The following is a 21,488-nucleotide window of genomic DNA, read 5'->3' as shown; positions in this document are numbered from 1 at the left end:
AAAGCAGTAGGAGAAAAATAATAAGGTTGAAACATATCCACAAACATGAGAACTGTAAACATGAGAACAGTCATAGAACACAGAGCAACCGAAACTGAATAACATGGGAGGGTGCTGTGTCCCCCAATGGAGACTCCGAGAAACAGATTTTACGGTAAGCAACCAAAAATCCTGTTTTCTCTATCGCCTCTCATTGGGGAACACAGGAACCATGGGACGTCCTAAAGCAGTCCCTGGGGTGGGAAAACAGACTTCCATCAGGTCAGAGGACTCACCACTGCCGTCTGCAAGATCCGTCTGCCTAGGCTGGCGTCTGCAGAAGCGTAGGTATGGACCCTGTAAAATTTGGCGAAAGTGTGGATGGAAGACCAGGTTGCCGCTTTGAAAAGCTGTAGGGTGGAAGCCCTGTGGTGCACCGCCCAGGAGGCGCCGACTGCCTGGGTAGAGTGAGCCTTTAACCCAGGAGGGGGCACTCTGTTCTTGACCCGGTAAGCCTCCAAAATTGACGTTCTGATCCAGCGAGCAATAGTCGCCTTGGAAGCTCCAGAGGATGAGTCGGAGCTGGACAAAGGGAAGGCAGAACAATGTCCTCGTTGAGGTGGAAACCATTGTAGGAAGGCGGAGGCCTGAGGACCACCTTGTCCTGGTGGATAACCAAGAAAGGAGGTCGGCAAGAAAGTGCCACCAACTTGGAAACGCGGCGGATGGAAGTGATGGCCACAAGAAAGGCCACCTTCCAAGATAGAACTGACAGGGAAACCTCCCTGAGAGGCACAAAGGGGGGAACCCCTCATAACGTCCAGCACAAGATTTAAATCCCATGAATCCACAGGGGCCCTGTACCGAGGGACAGCATGAACTACTCCTTGAAGGAAGGTCTTACCCTGAGGCCGAGAAGATAACAGCTTCTGAAAAAGGATAGAGAGCGCAGAAACCTGGCCCTTTAGGGAACTAAGAGCAAGGCCCGAATCCAGTCTGCCTGAAGGAAGGCCAAAACGGAGGGCAGGGAAAAAGACATAGGTGAAACGCGGTTGGAGTCGTACCAACGGAAGTAAGCCTTCCAGGTACGATAGTAGATCCTGGAAGACGAAGGCTTCCGAGCCTGGATCATGGTGTGAATCACCCGGTCCGAAAGGCCGGACGCTCTTAGAACTGCGGTCTCAACAGCCACGCCGTTAAACTGAGCGACCGTGAATTCGGGTGGCAGATCGGACCCTGAGACAGCAGATCGCGCCTGTCTGCAAGGCGCCAGGGGGCGTCCACGAGAAGATTGACGATCTCCGCAAACCAAGCTCTCCTAGTCCAATCCGGGGTGATCAGAATGATCGGCACCCCCTCAGTCTTGATCTTCAACAGCTTGGGAAGCAAGGGAAGGGATGGGAACAGATACAGGAGCTCGAACTGCGACCAAGGAATGGCCAGAGCGTAGACGCCCACTGCGAGAGGGTCGCGAGATCTGGAGATGAACCGAGGAGCCTTCCTGTTCATTCAGGACGCAGTGAAGTTCACGTCCGGAGCCCCCCATCGAAGACAAATCTGATGGAAGACCTCCTGATGCAAGGACCATTCCCGTGCCGCGAGACCCTCACGGCTGAGGAAGTCGGCGGCCCAATTGTCCATGCTGGGGATATGCACCGCGGATATCACCGGAACTGTTGCCTCTGCCTAGAGTAGAATCTTGGACACCTCGGCCAAGGAGCTCCGAGTCCCCCCCTGATGGTTGACATATGCCACCGCCGTGGCATTGTCCATCTGGATTTAGATAGGTATACCCCTGATAATCCTTTCCCAGTGACGAGGGTAGAGAAAGATGGCCCGAATCTCGAGGACGTTGATCAGCAGAGAAGACTCCTGCGCCGACCAACGACCCTGAACAGTAGGTGGCGAAACACCGGGCCCCAGCCAAGCAGGCTGGCGTCCGTCGTCACCATCTGCCAGTGAACTGGAAGGACCTGCCCCGGGAGATGAGAGGTGACGTCAGCCACCAATTGAGGGACCGTTTGACCCGGGGAGAGAGTCGGATCGGACGATCCAGGGACAAGACAGACCTGTCCCACTGTGACAGGATGGCCTGCTGAAGAGGTCGAGAGTGAAATTGGGCGAAGGGAATCGCTTCCAATGTTGCTTCCATTCTCCCCAGAACCTTCATGGCCAATCGGAAGGAGGAAAGCCGAGGACCCTGAAGCAAGCGTACGTCCCGACAAAGGATGGATCTCTTGTCCTCAGGAAGGAAGACTCTGGTCTGACGAGTGTCGAAGAGCATGCCCAGAAAAACGAGACACTGGAAAGGAACAAGACAGGATTTCTTTTTGTTGACAAGCCACCCGAAGCGGACTAGGGTGTCGAGGACGATGGACAGGCTCTCGTGAGCCTGAGAAAAAAGGACGGAGCCTTGAAGAGGATGTCGTTGAGGTACGGAAAAAGTACCAGTCCCCTGACCCTCAAGACGGCTATCAGTGCCGCCATGGTCTTCGTGAAAACCCTGGGGGCGGTTGCGAGACCGAACGGCAGGGCGACAAACTGAAAATGGTCATGGAGCACCGCAAAGTGCAGGAATCGGTGATGTCCCAGGAATATCGGGACATGGAGGTAGGCATCCTGAATATCTATGGTACACAGAAATTCTCGAGCCTCCATGGAAGCAATTACTGAATGAAGGGATTCCATCCTGATGTGGCTCAGATGAACTCTCCAGTTCAGCAATTTGAGATCCAGAATGGGACGAACCTTGCCTTCTTTTTTTCAGTACCACAAAAAGATTGGAATAGAAACCTGTGAACCGTTCTTTTTCTGGGACGGGAATGATTACACTCCGGCTTTGAGAAAAGAAGCGATGGCTGCGAACAAACCCGGAACTAGAGCGGGGTCTCTTGGAGATCGGGATTCGAAGAAACGATCCCGGGGTCGTGAAACGAACTCTATTTTGTATCCCGAGGATACAACTTACCTGACCCATGCGTCCTCTACTGAGGAAATCCAGACATCCCTGAAGAACAGATACGGCCGCCCAGCCTGGGAAGTGGGCTGGGGTCTTGCCGTGAGTCATGCCGAGGTGGATCCTCCAGTCCTAGACCTGGAGGATCTACCCTGGGAGTAGCGAGAGTGCCGGGAAGGGGGTTGGTCTAAAGGAAAACGTCTTCTTCTCTTGACGTGCCTGTGGCCTCTGTTGCTGCTGGGAAAAGGAGTTTGACGCCGAGAAGCGTCGAAAAGGACCGAAATTGCCATCTAGGAGTAGGGCGACGAGGTTTAGACTTGTGCCCCCGGTGGCGTCCTTAATGATTTGGTCCAGCTTAGAACCAAAGAGACGTGAACCCTGAAAAGGCAGGCTGGTAAGAGACTTTTTAGAAGACAAATCCGCCTGCTGGGCCCTAAGCCAAACAGTCCGGCGGATGGCAACAGCATTGCTGGACACCTGAGCCGCAAAAGATGCGGCATCCAGGGAAGCGGAGACCAAGTATTCACCCGCATGAGAAATCTGGTTGGCAAGCTCCGCCAGCTGTCCAGGTGGGGCCCCGTCCAGAATGCCCCGACGGAGTTGTTTGACCTATTTGGATATAGATTTTGAAACCCAAGTGGAAGCAATGGCCGGGCAAAAACAGACGCAGCCGTTTCGAAGGCTGACTTCGCAAAGGATTCTATGACTCCACAGTTAGAATCTTTCAGAGATGCTCCGCCAGATAGCGGATGGACCGTGTTGGTGGACAGCCTGGAAACTGGAGAATCCACCGAGGGAGGAGCAGTCCAATTAGCTGTGAGCTCCGGAGAAAAAGGATATAAAAACGCCAAGGCGCTTTCCTCTCTGAAAGCGTCTGGTCGGATTCTCTTTTTCTCTCATCAGGACCTCCTCGAATTCAGGGTGAGAAGCGAAGACCTTGGAAGGTGGCTTCGACCGTCTAAACGAAACCGCCTGATCCACGCGTTCTGTAGAGGAATCTTTGATGCCACAGGTCTGGTTGATTGCTCAAATGAGGCTCTGAACCATATCCCTCATGTTAGCGATTTGGTCAGAATGCAGCTCCAAAACGTCCCTCTGAAGGTGCGTCCAAGATCGCCTCGCCAGACTCGGGGGAGAGGACCGGGAAGAAACTGACCACTGAGATGGACCGTGAGGCGAGATGGAACGGGAAGAGTCGGAACGGGCTACCTGTGACCCGCTGGCTACCGCGGAGGTCTGCAAGGGCATCTTATCAAGAACGGACACCAGGGTCTGGGATACCCTGGTGAGATCCGCCACAGATTGAGACAGAGGAAGCCCACCCTGGGATAGGGGCCTCACTCTCTCGGGGCAGAGGGGGGCACCTGAGCGGTGGGTACGGTGGGATTGCTGCAGTCCTGACAGGTGGGAGAGGACTGACCTGAGGGGAACCTGCCCTTACATGGAGAGCACAAAAGGTGTCTGACTAAAGCAGAGGAAGGGCAGTGCAGAGCTACTCACGGCAGAGGTCTTGTGGATAGCTTCGGCTGTAGAGGATGGAGGAGATCGTCAGGGAGGCAGGTCCTGTAAGAGAAATCACCGCTGGGTCCACACGTCGGGAATGGTGATTGTACATGAAGCAGTGCAACAAAGTGCGCTGCTGAAAAGGAGGGCGCGAAGGTGCAAATACCCGCACTCTGAAGTCTGCAGCACGAGCCAAGAGGCGCCAAAAGCAGCCGGTGCTGAAGCTGCACGATTGAGGGTACAAAGATGGCGCCGGCCGCAATCTGTGCTGAGGTCGGGAGAAGTGGGCAGGGCTAAGCGCCGGAGAGAAGAGGGGAAGACGCGGGAGAAAAGCCTACCGGAAAGAGGACGGGGTGGAGCCATAACGCCGCACTAGGCCCCGACAGAAGCCGGGGCCTAAATTAGCCCCCGGTGGCCGGCGGGAAGGGAAGCCGCGGCGTGGAGGCCCTGCAAGGCTAGCCCACCTGAAGGAGAGAGCGGGGGGCCGAGGCACTGCGCCGGACTAGGCCCCGACGGAAACTGGGGCCTGGATTAGAGCCCGGTGACCGCCGTGGGGGGAAAAGATGGCGCGGAGACATTACAAGGCCTCGGCGCTAACGCCGCAATGAACCCCCTCCATGGTGGACCCATACTGAGAAAAGGGGGAACTATCCGCACAAGGGAAGCTGAAGAGAGATCCAGGGTGAGGTAAGAGCCCTGGACCCCCAAACTGTGGGACACATTGCCTTCCCCATACAAAAACCCCGGAGTCCCACTCTTAGAAGGATTTAGGCTACTAGCTGACAGGGGAGAAAATACTTACCTTACTTCATCTGTATACTTACCCCCTTGAATGATCTGGGATGGGATGGGGAAAATACTCACCTCAAACATCCCACGCCGTTACTTAGGCTAGGTTCACATTGCGTTAGCAGCAGCCCGTTCAGCGCATATGCTAACGGGATGCTGCTAGCGCAAGTGCCGGCGTTACTTCGCACTAGCGCAGATAGAGCATCTGCTTGCTCTATCTGCGCTAGTGGTGACGGACCCGGAAATGCTGCAGCCCGCGTCTCAGGGTCCGTCACTCAATGACGGCACATCGCTAGCGCACGTCCATTGTGGGCATGCGCTAGCGATGCGTCCGACATTGCAGTCTATGGCGGCGTTAACGGACTACGTTACACCGCTTTATGCCGCGGTGTAATGTAGTCCGTTAAACGTACCACCATATTGCAATGTGAACCTAGCCTAACCTGAAGAGGAATGAGACGTCCAGGAGCTGTGATGGACGTCCTCGTCTCCGCAACCGACAGGCTCTGGTGGGCGAGTAGGTGGGAGACGGAGCTAGGACCGGACTTCTAAGCACGCTTGTGTGCTAGGATCATGGTCCTGCTGAGGGATCTATGAGGATACGGGGTGGCAGTACACGCCGTACTCATAGTCCGTATTGTGGGACTACAGGTGTGACTGTTCACCCTGTATCCCTCCGGAAAATCTGAAAGGAAAACGACGCACATTGTGGTAGATAAGGGTCTAATGAAAGACCCGTGTCCACCTCCTACTGACACGAAGCTAAACTGAAGTGCATAATGCCAGTCGGTGGGGTGTACACTGCAGAGGAGGAGCTAACTTTTTTGTGCATAGCGTCAGCCTCCTAGTAGCAGCAGCATACACCTATGGTTCCTGTGTCCCCCAATGAGAGGCGATAGAGAAAATAAGATAAGAAAATAACCAAAAGGTATCATCCTTTACAAGAAACATAAGTAACACTGCATAGCTATAATTTAAACAAACTTCTGTAGAAGTAACTTGCTAATTGTGAAAGATGTCACATTGGTTTTATCAATAGTTTTCTAACACTGAACAATATAGAAATTAGTAGCAGAATTACAAATGTTAACCCTAACAATTTTTGTCCATAAACACAAAAAAGTTTCCCCATCATGTTTTGAGAGTCATAATTTCTAATTTTTTCCCACGAGAGGTTCCATTTTTTTAATGTCATAATTCTGAGTTAGAAGCTGGAGACTGGGAGCATACGGAGCACGGTCTGAGAGCGCATGCAAACGGAGCATGTGGGAAAGAGCTCCTGCAACAATCCTGATTTAATCCTGCTATCAGGACTTCAAAATCTCTATTAGTGCATATATAAGTGCATAACCTCACCCTTCAATACTAGCACATCTTAGTACCTATCGTTAGCATTGACTGACAGTATGACAAGGCAAAAGACCAAGCTAGGACTCTGCTCTGCCCAACATGACGCTGGTAGAACCTCGCAGATGTGGTTACTTGTTTAGAGCGGTTTACCCATATTATTAGCGCCAATAGCGGTGTTCCATCCTCAGAGATATGCAACGGGCAGGACAACTCTGACATAGGAGGCTGCACTGTTACAATGCAAAAAAAGATGTCACGAAAGCACAACAAATGTATGTGCTCCTCAGCAAAACACATGACTTGTAGAACAGACGCCATAGAAATAATAGCTGACTGGTTGGAGTCCCTGACCGTGCAGAAGGAAGAGAAGTGGCTGAAATCTTTGAGATCTGCCTTCTGAAGTCTTTTAGGGCATCATGTGCCCTTTCAACAGTAAACATGAGGGAAATGTTATTTAGAAAGGAGAACCTGAGTCATGACTATATAAAAATTACAAAAAACTTTATTACATAAAAAAATACCATCAACATTTAATAATCAACATTTGCATGATATAAAATAAATTATAGTGGGTACACAAAAGGTTTTGATCTGTAGGTGAAATAGCAGTGGTTAAGGGAAAAGTCAGGATTGCATAATAACAAAAGGTATGCGAACTACCCATGAATTATAGTGATCTCCATAACAAACGCCAGCATCTTCTATCATTCTAATACTAGATTGCGTTGTCCGTTACTGTGTACCAAAACATATAGCAAAAAAAGACAATCTGGTAAGGGTGCTATGATGTCAAGTCTATTGTGAAATTCATGATATACAATTTGTGCTCGCTATACATGTAACATGATAATATTAGAAAAAGGTTGATTACCCATTAGATGAAACGATCCTGCTTGGGCTGCAGCCATGAACCCCGACGTGCGTTTCGCATGGTTATCACTTCCTCAGGGGGCTCAGGTTCTCCTTTCTAAATAAGCTATTAAAAGTCTATAACTAGATGGGTACAGAGGGACTATAAAACTGGTACATTCTTTTTTAATGAGGGAAACGGTGTCTATCAATGCCTCGAAGAACTGTTCTCATCAAATTGCTTCACTACAAAGATCATAACATCAGTCTAAACAATAGTAAAGGTACCTTCACACTCAGCGACGCTGCAGCGATACCGACAACGATGTCGATCGCTGCAGCGTCGCTGTTTGGTCGCTGGAGAGCTGTCACACAGACAGCTCTCCAGCGACCAACGATCCCGAGGTCCCCGGGTAACCAGGGTAAACATCGGGTTACTAAGCACAGGGCCGCGCTTAATAACCCAATGTTTACCATGGTTACCAGCGTAAACGTTAAAAAAACAAACACTACATACTTACCTACCGCTGTCTGTCCCCGGCGCTCAGCTTCTCTGCACTCCTGCACTGACTGAGCACAGCGGCCGGAAAGCACAGCGGTGACGTCACCACTCTGCTTTCCGGCTGACCGACGCTCACAGCCAGTGAAGGAGGAGTGCAGAGAAGCAGAGCGCCGGGGACAGACAGCAGTAGGTAAGTATGTAGTGTTTGTTATTTTTACTTTTACGCTGGTAACCAGGGTAAACATCGGGTTACTAAGCGCGGCCCTGCGCTTAGTAACCCGATGTTTATCCTGGTTACCAGTGAAGACATCGCTGGATCGGTGTCACACAAGCCGATCCAGCGATGTCTGCAGGGAGTCCAGCGACGAAATAAAGTTCTGGACTTTCCTCAGCGACCAACGATCTCCCAGCAGGGGCCTGATCGTTGGTCGCTGTCACACAGAACGATTTCCTTAACGATATCGTTGCTACGTCACAAAAAGCAACGATATCGTTAACGATATCGTTATGTGTGAAGGTACCTTTAGAGACCATCTGAATCTTCTTATCATTAAGGAACGTAAAATATCAAGATTTTCAGATTTTTCTGCTGAATTTCAGAAAAGAAAGTATCATATGAGAAGCATAAGAAGCAGGCTGCAGGTCACGGAAATTTTGCACGGTATGTTTTTTTTGTCAAGACTGAAAATTGCAGCAATGGGGAAAATCTTATTTTAAGATAAAATCTTATTTTAGTAGACGGACATTAACAAGAACACTTTACGCCAGGAGAAAGTTCATCCTTGTTATACATTTGCCTTAAACACTTTAATATAACTTCTAGGTTTCATGTTGGTCCTTGGTAAATTTACTCAATGTATCACACAGCAGGGGAGAAAATGTGGCAACATAATGTTGCCCAAACAGTGTTGTTGGCTCAAGAATTCTCATGCTTTTAGGTCTGTTATTTGTAACAGCTCTCATTCAGAGAGGAATTTCCTTTTTATATTGTTTTTTGATGTTGTTAATTAGGGGTAAAGGAGTTGTCTGTTGGGAACAAGCGATGTTCATATCTAAGAAGTCAGTAGTTACATTTCATAGGAGGGACGTACTCTATTTCAGCATATTTTTTATTATACAAACATGGCAAAGTCTGTAAATATTATTTCATGGAATGTGAGAGGTATCGGACACACAAAAGATATGTAAAATGTTCCTGCTTGCAGCCGTTTTGGCCAGCAATATTACGTTGCTCAGAATAATATTTAGTAAAGGACCCCATTCAGATGATACAGTGGTCTTGGGCTTTTGCATGCTACCACTCCATCTTCTCCACCCACGCACGAGCAGTTAGTATTCTGGTAGATAAATCTATACCCTTTGACTGTGAGAAATCTTCTGTAGACATCTATCTACAGTGGGGCAAAAAAGTATTTAGTCAGTCAGCAATAGTGCAAGTTCCACCACTTAAAAAGATGAGAGGCGTCTGTAATTTACATCATAGGTAGACCTCAACTCTGGGAGACAAACTGAGATAAAAAAAATCCAGAAAATAACATTGTCTGTTTTTTTAACATTTTATTTGCATACTATGGTGGAAAATAAGTATTTGGTCAGAAACAAACAATCAAGATTTCTGGCTCTCACAGACCTGTAACTTCTTCTTTAAGAGTCTCCTCTTTCCTCCACTCATTACCTGTAGTAATGGCACCTGTTTAAACTTGTTATCAGTATAAAAAGACACCTGTGCACACCCTCAAACAGTCTGACTCCAAACTCCACTATGGTGAAGACCAAAGAGCTGTCAAAGGACACCAGAAACAAAATTGTAGCCCTGCACCAGGCTGGGAAGACTGAATCTGCAATAGCCAACCAGCTTGGAGTGAAGAAATCAACAGTGGGAGCAATAATTAGAAAATGGAAGACATACAAGACCACTGATAATCTCCCTCGATCTGGGGCTCCACGCAAAATCCCACCCCGTGGGGTCAGAATGATCACAAGAACGGTGAGCAAAAATCCCAGAACCACGCGGGGGGACCTAGTGAATGAACTGCAGAGAGCTGGGACCAATGTAACAAGGCCTACCATAAGTAACACACTACGCCACCATGGACTCAGATCCTGCAGTGCCAGACGTGTCCCACTGCTTAAGCCAGTACATGTCCAGGCCCGTCTGAAGTTTGCTAGAGAGCATTTGGATGATCCAGAGGAGTTTTGGGAGAATGTCCTATGGTCTGATGAAACCAAACTGGAACTGTTTAGTAGAAACACAACTTGTCGTGTTTGGAGGAAAAAGAATACTGAGTTGCATCCATCAAACACCATACCTACTGTAAAGCATGGTGGTGGAAACATCATGCTTTGGGGCTGTTTCTCTGCAAAGGGGCCAGGACGACTGATCCGGGTACATGAAAGAATGAATGGGGCCATGTATCGTGAGATTTTGAGTGCAAACCTCCTTCCATCAGCAAGGGCATTGAAGATGAAACGTGGCTGGGTCTTTCAACATGACAATGATCCAAAGCACACCGCCAGGGCAACGAAGGAGTGGCTTCGTAAGAAGCATTTCAAGGTCCTGGAGTGGCCTAGCCAGTCTCCAGATCTCAACCCTATAGAAAACCTTTGGAGGGAGTTGAAAGTCCGTGTTGCCAAGCGAAAAGCCAAAAACATCACTGCTCTAGAGGAGATCTGCATGGAGGAATGGGCCAACATACCAACAACAGTGTGTGGCAACCTTGTGAAGACTTACAGAAAACGTTTGACCTCTGTCATTGCCAACAAAGGATATATTACAAAGTATTGAGATGAAATTTTGTTTCTGACCAAATACTTATTTTCCACCATAATGTGCAAATAAAATGTTAAAAAAACAGACAATGTGATTTTCTGGATTTTTTTTTCTCAGTTTGTCTCCCATAGTTGAGGTCTACCTATGATGTAAATTACAGACGCCTCTCATCTTTTTAAGTGGTGGAACTTGCACTATTGCTGACTGACTAAATACTTTTTTGCCCCACTGTATATATATAAAACTCAAAATCTGTAGTAGCCCGCTCTATACAAATCTACTAAATCCACAGTTCTTGCCCGATTTGGGTAAAATTTAGCACGCCCCCTCTCCACCCACAGGAGCAGAATACTGCACATGTCACATCTTGCTAGCGTCTCCCCATCATGAAATTGGGGCCCCCGAAGTTAAATCCTATACATATAATGGAAAATGTGAAGATAAAAGTGCTGAGGGGAAAACAACACTTGTGACTGACAGGGACGGATTATAGCGACGGCGCCAAAGTGTCGCTGCTAATGGGGCCGCACCACCACACAACACACAAACATTTCACAAACACCATACAAACATCACACAGACAGCACACATACACCAACCCACAAGCTCAACACCACATAAATGCCACAACACACTACACAAACACCACCCCACAAATACCACAACACCACCCCATAAATACCACAAGCACACCACACACACATGCAAACACACTCGGATTGATGCACCCTACGCACATGGACGAACATTACTGAGCAGCAATATTAGTCAGGCGAAAAATGCCTCATAGTAAGATTGTCATTATTGCTTACTATACAGGGAGCCTTCATCACCGATGCTGCTGAGGTAAAGTGAAAGCTGAGCTCTGATTGTTTGCTATGGGCAACTAGATAACAACGTTACGACAAATTAGTAAAATGCCAAAATAATACAAATTTAAAGTGGAAAAAAAAAATTACTGTAGCACTCTGAAAATGTCAATTTCAAGGTGACACTGAGATCCAAGAAGCGGCTTTAAGTCTCCTCACCTCGACATGCTTATCATGTCACTCTCCGCGAGGAGAAACGATACTTCTTGGATCCCGGTCAGACGCCTCTCAATCAGCCAAACCAGATCTCCACTTTGCACGGACGAGGGGCAGTACCCCGAAACACAGTGTCTGCAAATTGAGATTCTGGTTTGGCTATTATCCTAAGTCATGTGACAAGGCTCGTTAAAGGGTCGACATTGACTGTTAGGATTGCTACTTCCAATAGGTGGCACTAGAGTTCTAGTCCTCTTCCTCTCTGAAGAGACAATTTGCAAGGTGACAGGTTACTTTAGCTACCATAACCAACAATTTAACATATTTTCCACGAGCAAAGCTGCGGGTATTCTACTAGTAATAAATATAATAATGAGGAGCCCCGACCATCTAATTGTGATAAATTGGTTCTGATGCATGCGTTCCCATCTTTACTTCCTCTTGACAAGGCGGTGCTTTTGCACGCGAAACGCGCGTCGAGGGTCTGCTGCATCTATACCCTGGGTCCCCCAGCTCTGCCCCCGGTAAGCTCTGCCCTCCTGGCGATTTTTTGTCCAGCGGTTTTAATGATCTTTATATGACTACTGATGGCAATCTTACCATAGCAATATAACTATATGCACTGTCACTTTACTTAATGGATCTATATATCTACTTATATGGGCATGTGCAATGGTGGACTGGGCATATCTGTGTCTATCCTGGTTCTGTATACATTCTACTATTGTGGTGTTATGACTTTTTGTACTCACTTGAGATTATTATTAATAAAGTATATATTTTTTACCTAGTTGCTCCAGCTTTCTCCTTCTTTGCATAATTCTGGGAGCAGGTATTCTGTTTCTGCTGTGTATGGGGAGTTGCTCCTCACCCCCATTTTTATGACATCTAGAATGTCACCGAGGTTTTGTTTTGCATGCGTTCCCATAGACAGTAATCCTTTTTTTAACGCACTAATTCGCATGCGCATGTCTGCACATATCTGACAGAAATTTGCCACCTCAAAAATTCCAACATGTTGCGATAGCCGCTCCCCGCCGCACACCGTGAAAAAACGCATGCGTAAGCAAACGCTTCTACAATGTTAAAGATAGGAAATCAAGACACATGTGGATGTATGCGTCAAACGCTGCGGACATAACCGCAAATGTGAAACCAGCCTTAACCTGAAATCTCCTTGACAAATTTACTACAAAAATCAATGGTTGGTGCAGTCTACCTTTATCTGTAATAAAAAGGGATAATTTGATAAAAATAGTTTTAATGCCCAAGGGGTTGAGAACAGATACCATGTCAGGGTACTGGGGAAAGGGGGGGGGGTCACCTGATACAACAGATAATGCGTTGCTATACATTTTGTAAAAGCTGACCAGTAAGGGACCCCCATTAGTACAAATATGGTCTTTGTTTTATAAAATATGGGATAGAGGTAAGTAATTCACTAATTTTAAGTATTGTACAACATTTACCCCTTTGTGGCATTACTCTTTGTTTCCAGAATTTAGTAAATTAAAAGGGTTACCTGACTGGGAATGAAAAGGAATAAATACTTTGGCTCAAATACAGGATGGAACGATCCTGACGAGCTTTGCACAATTGCAGGAAGCCTTATCTACAACCTTGCAAGTAAGTGTGCCTTCTTACCAACCTCTCCAAACAAGCTGTATCGGGGCATTTACACCTGATTACTATCCAGGGTACTATAACTGCACCCCATATGTGTTTATCTACATACTACAGAGACTCCATATTACACCGGTAACACGGAATTGGTACCTCTCCTCACTGGCAGCAATTGCTCAAACGCCAAAACCCGGCACAGCTCCAGTGGACTATCTATTCTAAATAAGTCCCTTTTACGGGTCCTGCAGTGCATTGCACGCGGTAGCACCTGTAAGTACATCCTTATACCTTAACCCCTTTACCCCCAAGGGTGGTTTGCACGTCAATGACCAGGCCAATTTTTACAATTCTGACCACTGTCCCTTTATGAGGTTATAACTCCGAAACGCTTCAACGGATCCTGGTGATTCTGACATTGTTTTCTCGTGACATATTGTACTTCATGATAGTGGTAAAATTTCTTTGATAGTACCTGCGTTTATTTGTGAAAAAAACGGAAATTTGGCGAAAATTTTGAAAATTTCGCAATTTTCAAACTTTGAATTTTTATGCAATTAAATCACAGAGATATGTCACACAAAATACTTAATATGTAACATTTCCCACATGTCTCCTTTACATCAGCATAATTTTGGAACCAATTTTTTTTTTTGTTAGGGAGTTATAAGGGTTAAAAGTTGACCAGCAATTTCTCATTTTTACAACACCATTTTTTTTTAGGGACCACGTCTCATTTGAAGTCATTTTGAGGGGTCTATATGATAGAAAATGCCCAAGTGTGACACCATTCTAAAAACTGCACCCCTCAAGGTGCTCAAAACCACATTCAAGAAGTTTATTAACCCTTCAGGTGTTTAATAGGAATTTTTGGTATGTTTAAATAAAAATGAACATTTAACTTTTTTACACAAAAAATTTACTTCAGCTCCAATTTGTTTTATTTTACCAAGGGTAACAGGAGAAAATGTACCCCAAAAGTTGTTGTCCAATTTGTCCTGAGTACGCTGATACCCCATATGTGGCAGTAAACCACTGTTTGGGCGCATGGGAGAGCTCGGAACGGAAGGAGCGCCGTTTGACTTTTCAATGCAAAATTGACAGGAATTGAGATGGGACGCCATGTTGCGTTTGGAGAGCCACTGATGTGCCTAAACATTGAAACCCCCCACAAGTGACACCATTTTGGAAAGTAGACCCCCTAAGGAACTTATCTGGATGTGTGGTGAGCACTTTGACCCACCAAGGGCTTCACAGAAGTTTATAATGCAGAGCCATAAAAATAAAACAAAATTTTTTTCCCACAAAAATTATATTTTAGCCCCCAGTTTTGTATTTTCCCTAGGGTAACAGGAGAAATTGGACCCCAAAAGTTGTTGTCCAATTTGTCCTGAGTACGCTGATACCCCATATGTGGGGGGGAACCACCGTTTGGGCGCATGGGAGGGCTCGGAAGGGAAGGAGCGCCATTTGGAATGCAGACTTAGATGGAATGGTCTGCAGGTGTCACATTGCGTTTGCAGAGCCCCTAATGTACCTAAACAGTAGAAACCCCCCACAAGTGACACCATTTTGGAAAGTAGACCCCCTAAGGAACTCATCTTGATGTGTTGTGAGAGCTTTGAACCCCCAAGTATTTCACTACAGTTTATAACGCAGAGCCGTGCAAATAAAAAATATTTTTTTTTCCACAAAAATTATATTTTAGCCCCCAGTTTTGTATTTTTCCAAGGTTAGCAGGAGAAATTGGACCCTAAATGTTGTTGTCCAATTTGTCCTGAGTACGCTGATACCCGATATGTGGGGGGGAACCACCGTTTGGGCGCATGGGAGGGCTCGGAAGGGAAGGAGCATCATTTGGAATGCAGACTTAGATGGATTGGTCTGCAGGCGTCACATTGCGTTTGCAGAGCCCCTAATGTACCTAAACAGTAGAAACCCCCCACAAGTGACCCCATATTGGAAACTAGACCCCTCAATGAACTTATCTAGATGTGTTGTGAGAACTTTGAACCCCCAAGTGTTTCACTACAGTTTATAACGCAGAGCCGTGAAAATAAAAAATCTTTTTGTTTTCCCACAAAAATTATTTTTTAGCCCCCAGTTTTGTATTTTCCCAAGGGTAACAGGAGAAATTGGTCCACAAAAGTTGTTGTCCAATTTGTCCTGAGTACGCTGATACCCCATATGTGAGGGTAAACCCCTGTTTGGGCACACAGGAGAGCTCGGAAGGGAATGAGCACTGTTTTACTTTTTCAACGCAGAATTGGCTGGAATTGAGATCGGACGCCATGTCGTGTTTGGAGAGCCCCTGATGTGCCGAAACAGTGGAAACCCCCCAATTATAACTGAAACCCTAATCTAAACACACCCCTAACCCTAATTCCATCGGTAACCCTAACCACACCTCTAACCCTGACACACCCCTATTCCCAACTGTAAATGTAATCTAAACCCTAACCCTAACTTTAGCCCCAACCCTAACTGTAGCCCCAACCCTAACCCTAGCCCTAACCCTAGCCCTAACCCTAGCCCTAACCCTAGCCCTAGCCCTAACCCTAGCCCTAGCCCTAACCCTAGCCCTAGCCCTAATGGGAAAATGGAAATAAATACATTTTTTTTTATTTTTCCCTAACTAAGGGGGTGATGAAGGGGGGTTTGATTTACTTTTATAGCGAGTTTTTTAGCGGATTTTTATGATTGGCAGCCGTCACACACTGAAAGACCCTTTTTATTGCAAAAAATATTTTTTGCAATACCACATTTTGAGAGCTATAATTTTTCCATATTTTGGTCCACAGAGTCATGTGAGGTCTTGTTTTTTGCGGGATGAGTTGACGTTTTTATTGAAAACATTTTCGGGCACGTGACATTTTTTGATCGCTTTTTATTCCGATTTTTGTGAGGAAGAATGACCAAAAACCAGCTATTCATGAATTTCTATTGGGGGAGGCGTTTATACCGTTCCGCGTTTGGTAAAATTGATAAATCAGTTTTATTCTTCGGGTCAGTACGATTACAGCGATACCTCATTTATATCATTTTTTTATGGTTTGGCGCTTTTATACGATAAAAACTATTTTACAGAAAAAATAATTATTTTTGCATCGCTTTATTCTCAGGACTATAACTTTTTTATTTTTTTGCTGATGATGCTGTATGGCGGCTCGTTTTTTGCGGGACAATATGACGCTTTCAGCGGTACCATGGTTATTTATATCTGCCTTTTGATCGCGTGTTATTCCACTTTTTGTTCAGCGGTATGATAATAAAGCGTTGTTTTTTGCCTCGTTTTTTTTTTTTTTTCCTTACGGTGTTTACTGAAGGGGTTAACTAGTGGGACAGTTTTATAGGTCGGGTCGTTACGGACGCGGCGATACTAAATATGTGTACTTTTATTGGGTTTTTTTTTATTTAGATGAAGAAATGTATTTATGGGAATAATATATTTTTTTTTTTTTCCATTATTTTGGAATTTTTTTTAAATTTTTTTTTACACATTTGGAAAAATTTTTTTTTTACTTTTTTACTTTGTCCCAGGGGGGGACATCACAGATCAGTGATCTGACAGTGTGCACAGCACTCTGTCAGATCACTGATCTGACTAGCAGCGCTGCAGGCTTCACAGTGCCTGCTCTGAGCAGGCTCTGTGAAGCCACCTCCCTCCCTGCAGGACCCGGATCCGCGGCCATCTTGGATCCGGGGCTGGAGGGAGCAGGGAGGGAGGTGAGACCCTCGCAGCAACGCGATCACATCGCGTTGCTCCGGGGGTCTCAGGGAAGCCCGCAGGGAGCCCCCTCCCTGCGCGGTGCTTCCCTGCACCGCCGGCACATCGCGATCATCTTTGATCGCGGTGTGCCAGGGGTTAATGTGCCGGGGGCGGTCCGTGACCGCTCCTGGCACATAGTGCCGGATGTCAGCTGCGATAAGCAGCTGACACCCGGCCGCGATCGGCCGCGCTCCCCCCGTGAGCGCGGCCGATCGGCTATGACGTACTATCCCGTCCAGGGTCAGATAAGCCCAGGGCACCTCGACGGGATAGTACGTCTAAGGTCACAGAGGGGTTAAGTGCAATATATATATATATATATATATATATATATATATATATATATATATTTATCCCCAATTTACCTGAACCACTATTTCAGCTCTCCCAACAGCTGTTTCAGCAAATAGGACTTCCTGATCGACCTACGCATGTCAGTTCCTTTTTTAACAAGCAAGTGAGTACTAGAATATTATATATTTTTATCTATTCTTGGGACTATTCTCCCTTGCTATATCTCCACCTAGTCTAGCTAGCGCGGCGATTATTTTACCTTGTTACTAGTCACTCTGCCTTTTAACAGGTACCTACACAAAACCTGTTTTAATCGCCAGCTGCTCCTGGACCTCCCCCGTTTTTTCTTCCCTACAGTGGTAAGCGCCAGTGCTATTATCTAGTTTTTATATGTTAACTTTAGTCTTGTAATTACGGTACATCAAATACCCAGCATAGGTTTTTATGTTTCACTACTTTTGTACAATAAAAAATATTAAATCATTTATATTTTTTATTGCCACATTCAGAAAACCATAACTATACTGTAAATGGAGAAAATTGACTGCTTACCCCAAATGATTCACCAATGGATACCAGGATTCTAGAAAAAAACAGATAGAGGGCAGTTAACAGTTTTAGTTTTTCTGTATAAATACTATAGTAAAAAATAAAAGACAAAAAAGCTCAGTTCACACTGGTCTCATTGCTTCTATTTTTACAGGTTCCGTAATAGTTTGTTGAACTTTTACTCCCATTGACTTTTTTTAAATTTTTGGTCAGAAACAAAGGAAACCTAAAATAAAAGAATGACCAGAGCCTAAATTACAAAAACACATGCCAAAAAAGCCCCTCCAAAAATAATGCTAGTTTATGACTGTTAAATCTGGCAGATTCATGTAATAAAATGTAACATATAAACCAATAACAACCCATAAGTGGGGTGACAGACCGTCAAGTTTACTAGCAAACTGCTGATTAAAGAACTGCAATTTAAAGTAATTTATTAAATATTTTCAACCTACATTACATCCATACACTGTATTCTAAAATGCCCCAGACTAAATTATCCAATATATTTGACATTTTTGTATGGAAATGCCTTCAAGATTTTAAAACTAGAGGTACAGTGGGGAAAAAAATATTTAGTCAGCCAATAATTGTGCAAGTTCTCCCACTTAAAAAGATGAGAGAGGCCTGTAATTAACATCATAGGTAGACCACAACTATGAGAGTCAAAATGAGAAAACAAATCCAGAAAATCACCTTGTCTGAATTGGCAAGATTTATTTAGCAAATTATGGTGGAAAATAAGTATTTGGTCACCTAAAAACATACAGATTTCTGGCTCTCACAGACCTGTAACTTCTTCTTTAAGAGGCTCCTCTGTCCTCTACTCTTTACCTGTAATAATGGCACCTGTTTGAACTTATCAGTATAAAACACCCCTGTCCACAAGCTCAAACAGTCACACTCCAAATTCAACTATGGTGAAGACCAAACAGTTGTCGAAAGACACCAGAAACAAAATTGTAGCCCTGCACCAGGCTGGGAACACTGAATCTGCAACAGGCAAGCAGCTTGCTGTGATGAAATAAACTGTGGGAGCAATAATAAGAAAACGGAAGACATAAAAGACCACTGATAACCTCCTTCGATCTCGGGCTCCACGCAAGATCTCACCCCATGGGGTCAAAATGATCACAAGAACGGTGAGCAAAAATCCCAGAACCATATGGAGGAACCTAGTGAATGACGTGTATAGAGCTGGGACCACCGTAAGAAAGGCTTCCATCAGTCCCAGACGTGTTCCCCTGTTTAAGGCAGTACATGTCCTGGCCCGTCTGAAGTTTGCTAGAGAGCATTTGGATTATCCAGAAGAGTATTGGGAGAATGTCATATGGTCTGATGAAACCAAAGTACACCTCTTTAGTAGAAACAAAACTTGTCGTGTTTGGAGGAGTCAGAATGCTGAGTTGCATCCAAAGAACACCATACCTACTGTGAAGCATGGGGGTGGCAACATCATGCTTAGGGGCTGTTTCTCTGCAAAGGGACCAGGATGACTGATCCGTGTACATGGAAGAATGAATGGGGCCATGAATCGTGAGATTTTGAGTGCAAACCTCCTTCCATCAGCAAGGGCATTAAAGATGAAACGTGGATGGGTCTTTCTGCATGATAATGATCCCAAGCACATCGCCAGGGCAACGAAGGAGTGGCTTCATAAGAAGCAAATGAAGGTCCTGGAGTGAGCTAGCCAGACTCCAGATCTCAACCCCATAGAAAACCTTTGGAGGGAGTTGAAAGTCCGTGTTGCCCAGCGACAGGCCCAAAACATCACTGCTCTAGAGGAAATCTGCATGGAGGAATGGGCCGACATACCACCAACAGTATGTGCCAACCTTATAGAAAAAGTTTGACCTCTGTCATTGCCAAAAAAAGTATATATAACAAAATATTGAGATTAACTTTTGTTCATTTTACACCATAACTTTCAAAATAAATCTTGCCAAATCAGACAAGGTGATTTTCTGGATTCGTTTTCTCATTTTACTCTCATAGTTGTGGTCTACCTATGATGTCAATTACAGGCCTTTCTCATATTTTTAAGTGGGAGAGCTTGCACAATTACAACTAAATACTTTTCCCCCCACTGTATATGAGATAATGAGTCGATCCCCCCCATCCATATACATTAGATATCTGCTGGCTGAAAAATTTGTTTGGCAGGTGTCCTGAAGCAAATTTACATGTTAATATGTGCAAAATTGTTAAGGGGTTCCATCTGTCTGCAGCATTTAACCGCAGCCTTACGGCATTGTCATCATAGCTGCACATAAATGCCCTGATGTGCGATATGACCACACATACAACAGCTGTAGGCAAAGCTGAAGGTTGATCAATCCCATCCAATTCACGTATAGTTCATCCCAGGGTAAAAAGAAAAAAAAAAGCATCCCACCAAAGTCAATGATACCCCCAACACAACCACTTGCACTCATGAACACACATTAGATTGTGGGCAAATATCTACGGATTAATTATGTATACACTCAACAAACCTAGTCCGTGGCGTAAGCTTTGTTGGTGAAAGCAATACATCTGATGATTTGTATGGACTTTTTAAAGGGGAAACATAGATATTATTTCCCCCAGGAATTTTTAACGGAGAATTTGGAAATCTGTAGGGACTCCGTGGAATTTGAGGAATTGGAGATAAAGTTGGGGGCTGAAAAACAAAATAAGCTAAATAAATACATACATTTTATGTATTATTACTTTCAAGATGACAAAAAAGCTTCAAACAGGAAATCATATATTGTTACTACAGCTAAGGTTTCCTTCACATGTCCGTGTTTCCAGTACGTGTGGCATCCATTATTTTCACAGCTACCACACATACCCATTGTAACCTATGCTGCTATGCACATGTTTTTACATGAATCATGGATACTTTCAAAACACACAGAAACATGTCTGTTTTTTACTGGCTGGATGTCAAGAACAAGTACAATTATATGGGTCTATGAAAAACACATACAGCACATGGATGGCACGGAGAGTAAGTTCCAGTAACATTGGGTTGCTGCAATGTTTTTAAAAATGGACCGGATTTCTGGGTCTGTGTCTAAAGGTACCGTCACACTCAGCAACTTTCCAACGAGAACGACAGCGATCCGTGACGTTGCAGCGTCCTGGATAGTGATCTCGTTGTGTTTGACACGCAGCAGCGATCTGGATCCCGCTGTGATATCGCTGGTCGGAGCTAGAAGGCCAGAACTTTATTTTGTCGTCAGGTCGGCGTGTATCGTCGTGTTTGACAGCAAAAGCAACGATGCCAGCAATGTTTTTTCATGGAGCTAACAACCAGCGAGAACGATAAGTGAGTCGCTGTTACGTCACTGGATTGCTCCTGCATCGTTCTGCTGTTGCTGTGTTTGACGTCTCCTAGCGACCTAAACAGCGACGCTGCAGCGATCGGCTCGTTGTCTATATCGTTGCAGCGTCGCTTAGTGTAACGGTACCTTAAGAGTGGCCTGTACTCTAAGCAAGTGAGCCTGTATCATCTAAAAGAACTGTTTTGGTTTTTGTTATACCTT

General features: G+C 45.4%; 1 protein-coding gene across 1 annotated transcript in view; it reads right to left on the bottom strand.

The window, feature by feature from the left end:
* The window catches only part of RB1 (RB transcriptional corepressor 1), a 398,991-nt gene that overhangs the window by 11,243 nt on the left and 366,260 nt on the right, over window positions 1-21,488 (bottom strand). The window contains exons 23-24 of the mRNA XM_069758297.1: window positions 20,451-20,617; window positions 17,959-17,989 (exon numbers count right to left, since the gene is read on the bottom strand). Coding sequence (XP_069614398.1) covers window positions 17,959-17,989; window positions 20,451-20,617 — 198 coding nt within the window. The remainder of the gene's footprint in view (window positions 1-17,958; window positions 17,990-20,450; window positions 20,618-21,488) is intronic.

Source organism: Ranitomeya imitator, chromosome 3 (assembly GCF_032444005.1).
Source record: "Ranitomeya imitator isolate aRanImi1 chromosome 3, aRanImi1.pri, whole genome shotgun sequence".
Classification (NCBI taxonomy): domain Eukaryota; kingdom Metazoa; phylum Chordata; class Amphibia; order Anura; family Dendrobatidae; genus Ranitomeya; species Ranitomeya imitator.
Note: the sequence above shows the minus strand (reverse complement) of the source record. Positions and strands in the feature narration are given on the sequence as shown.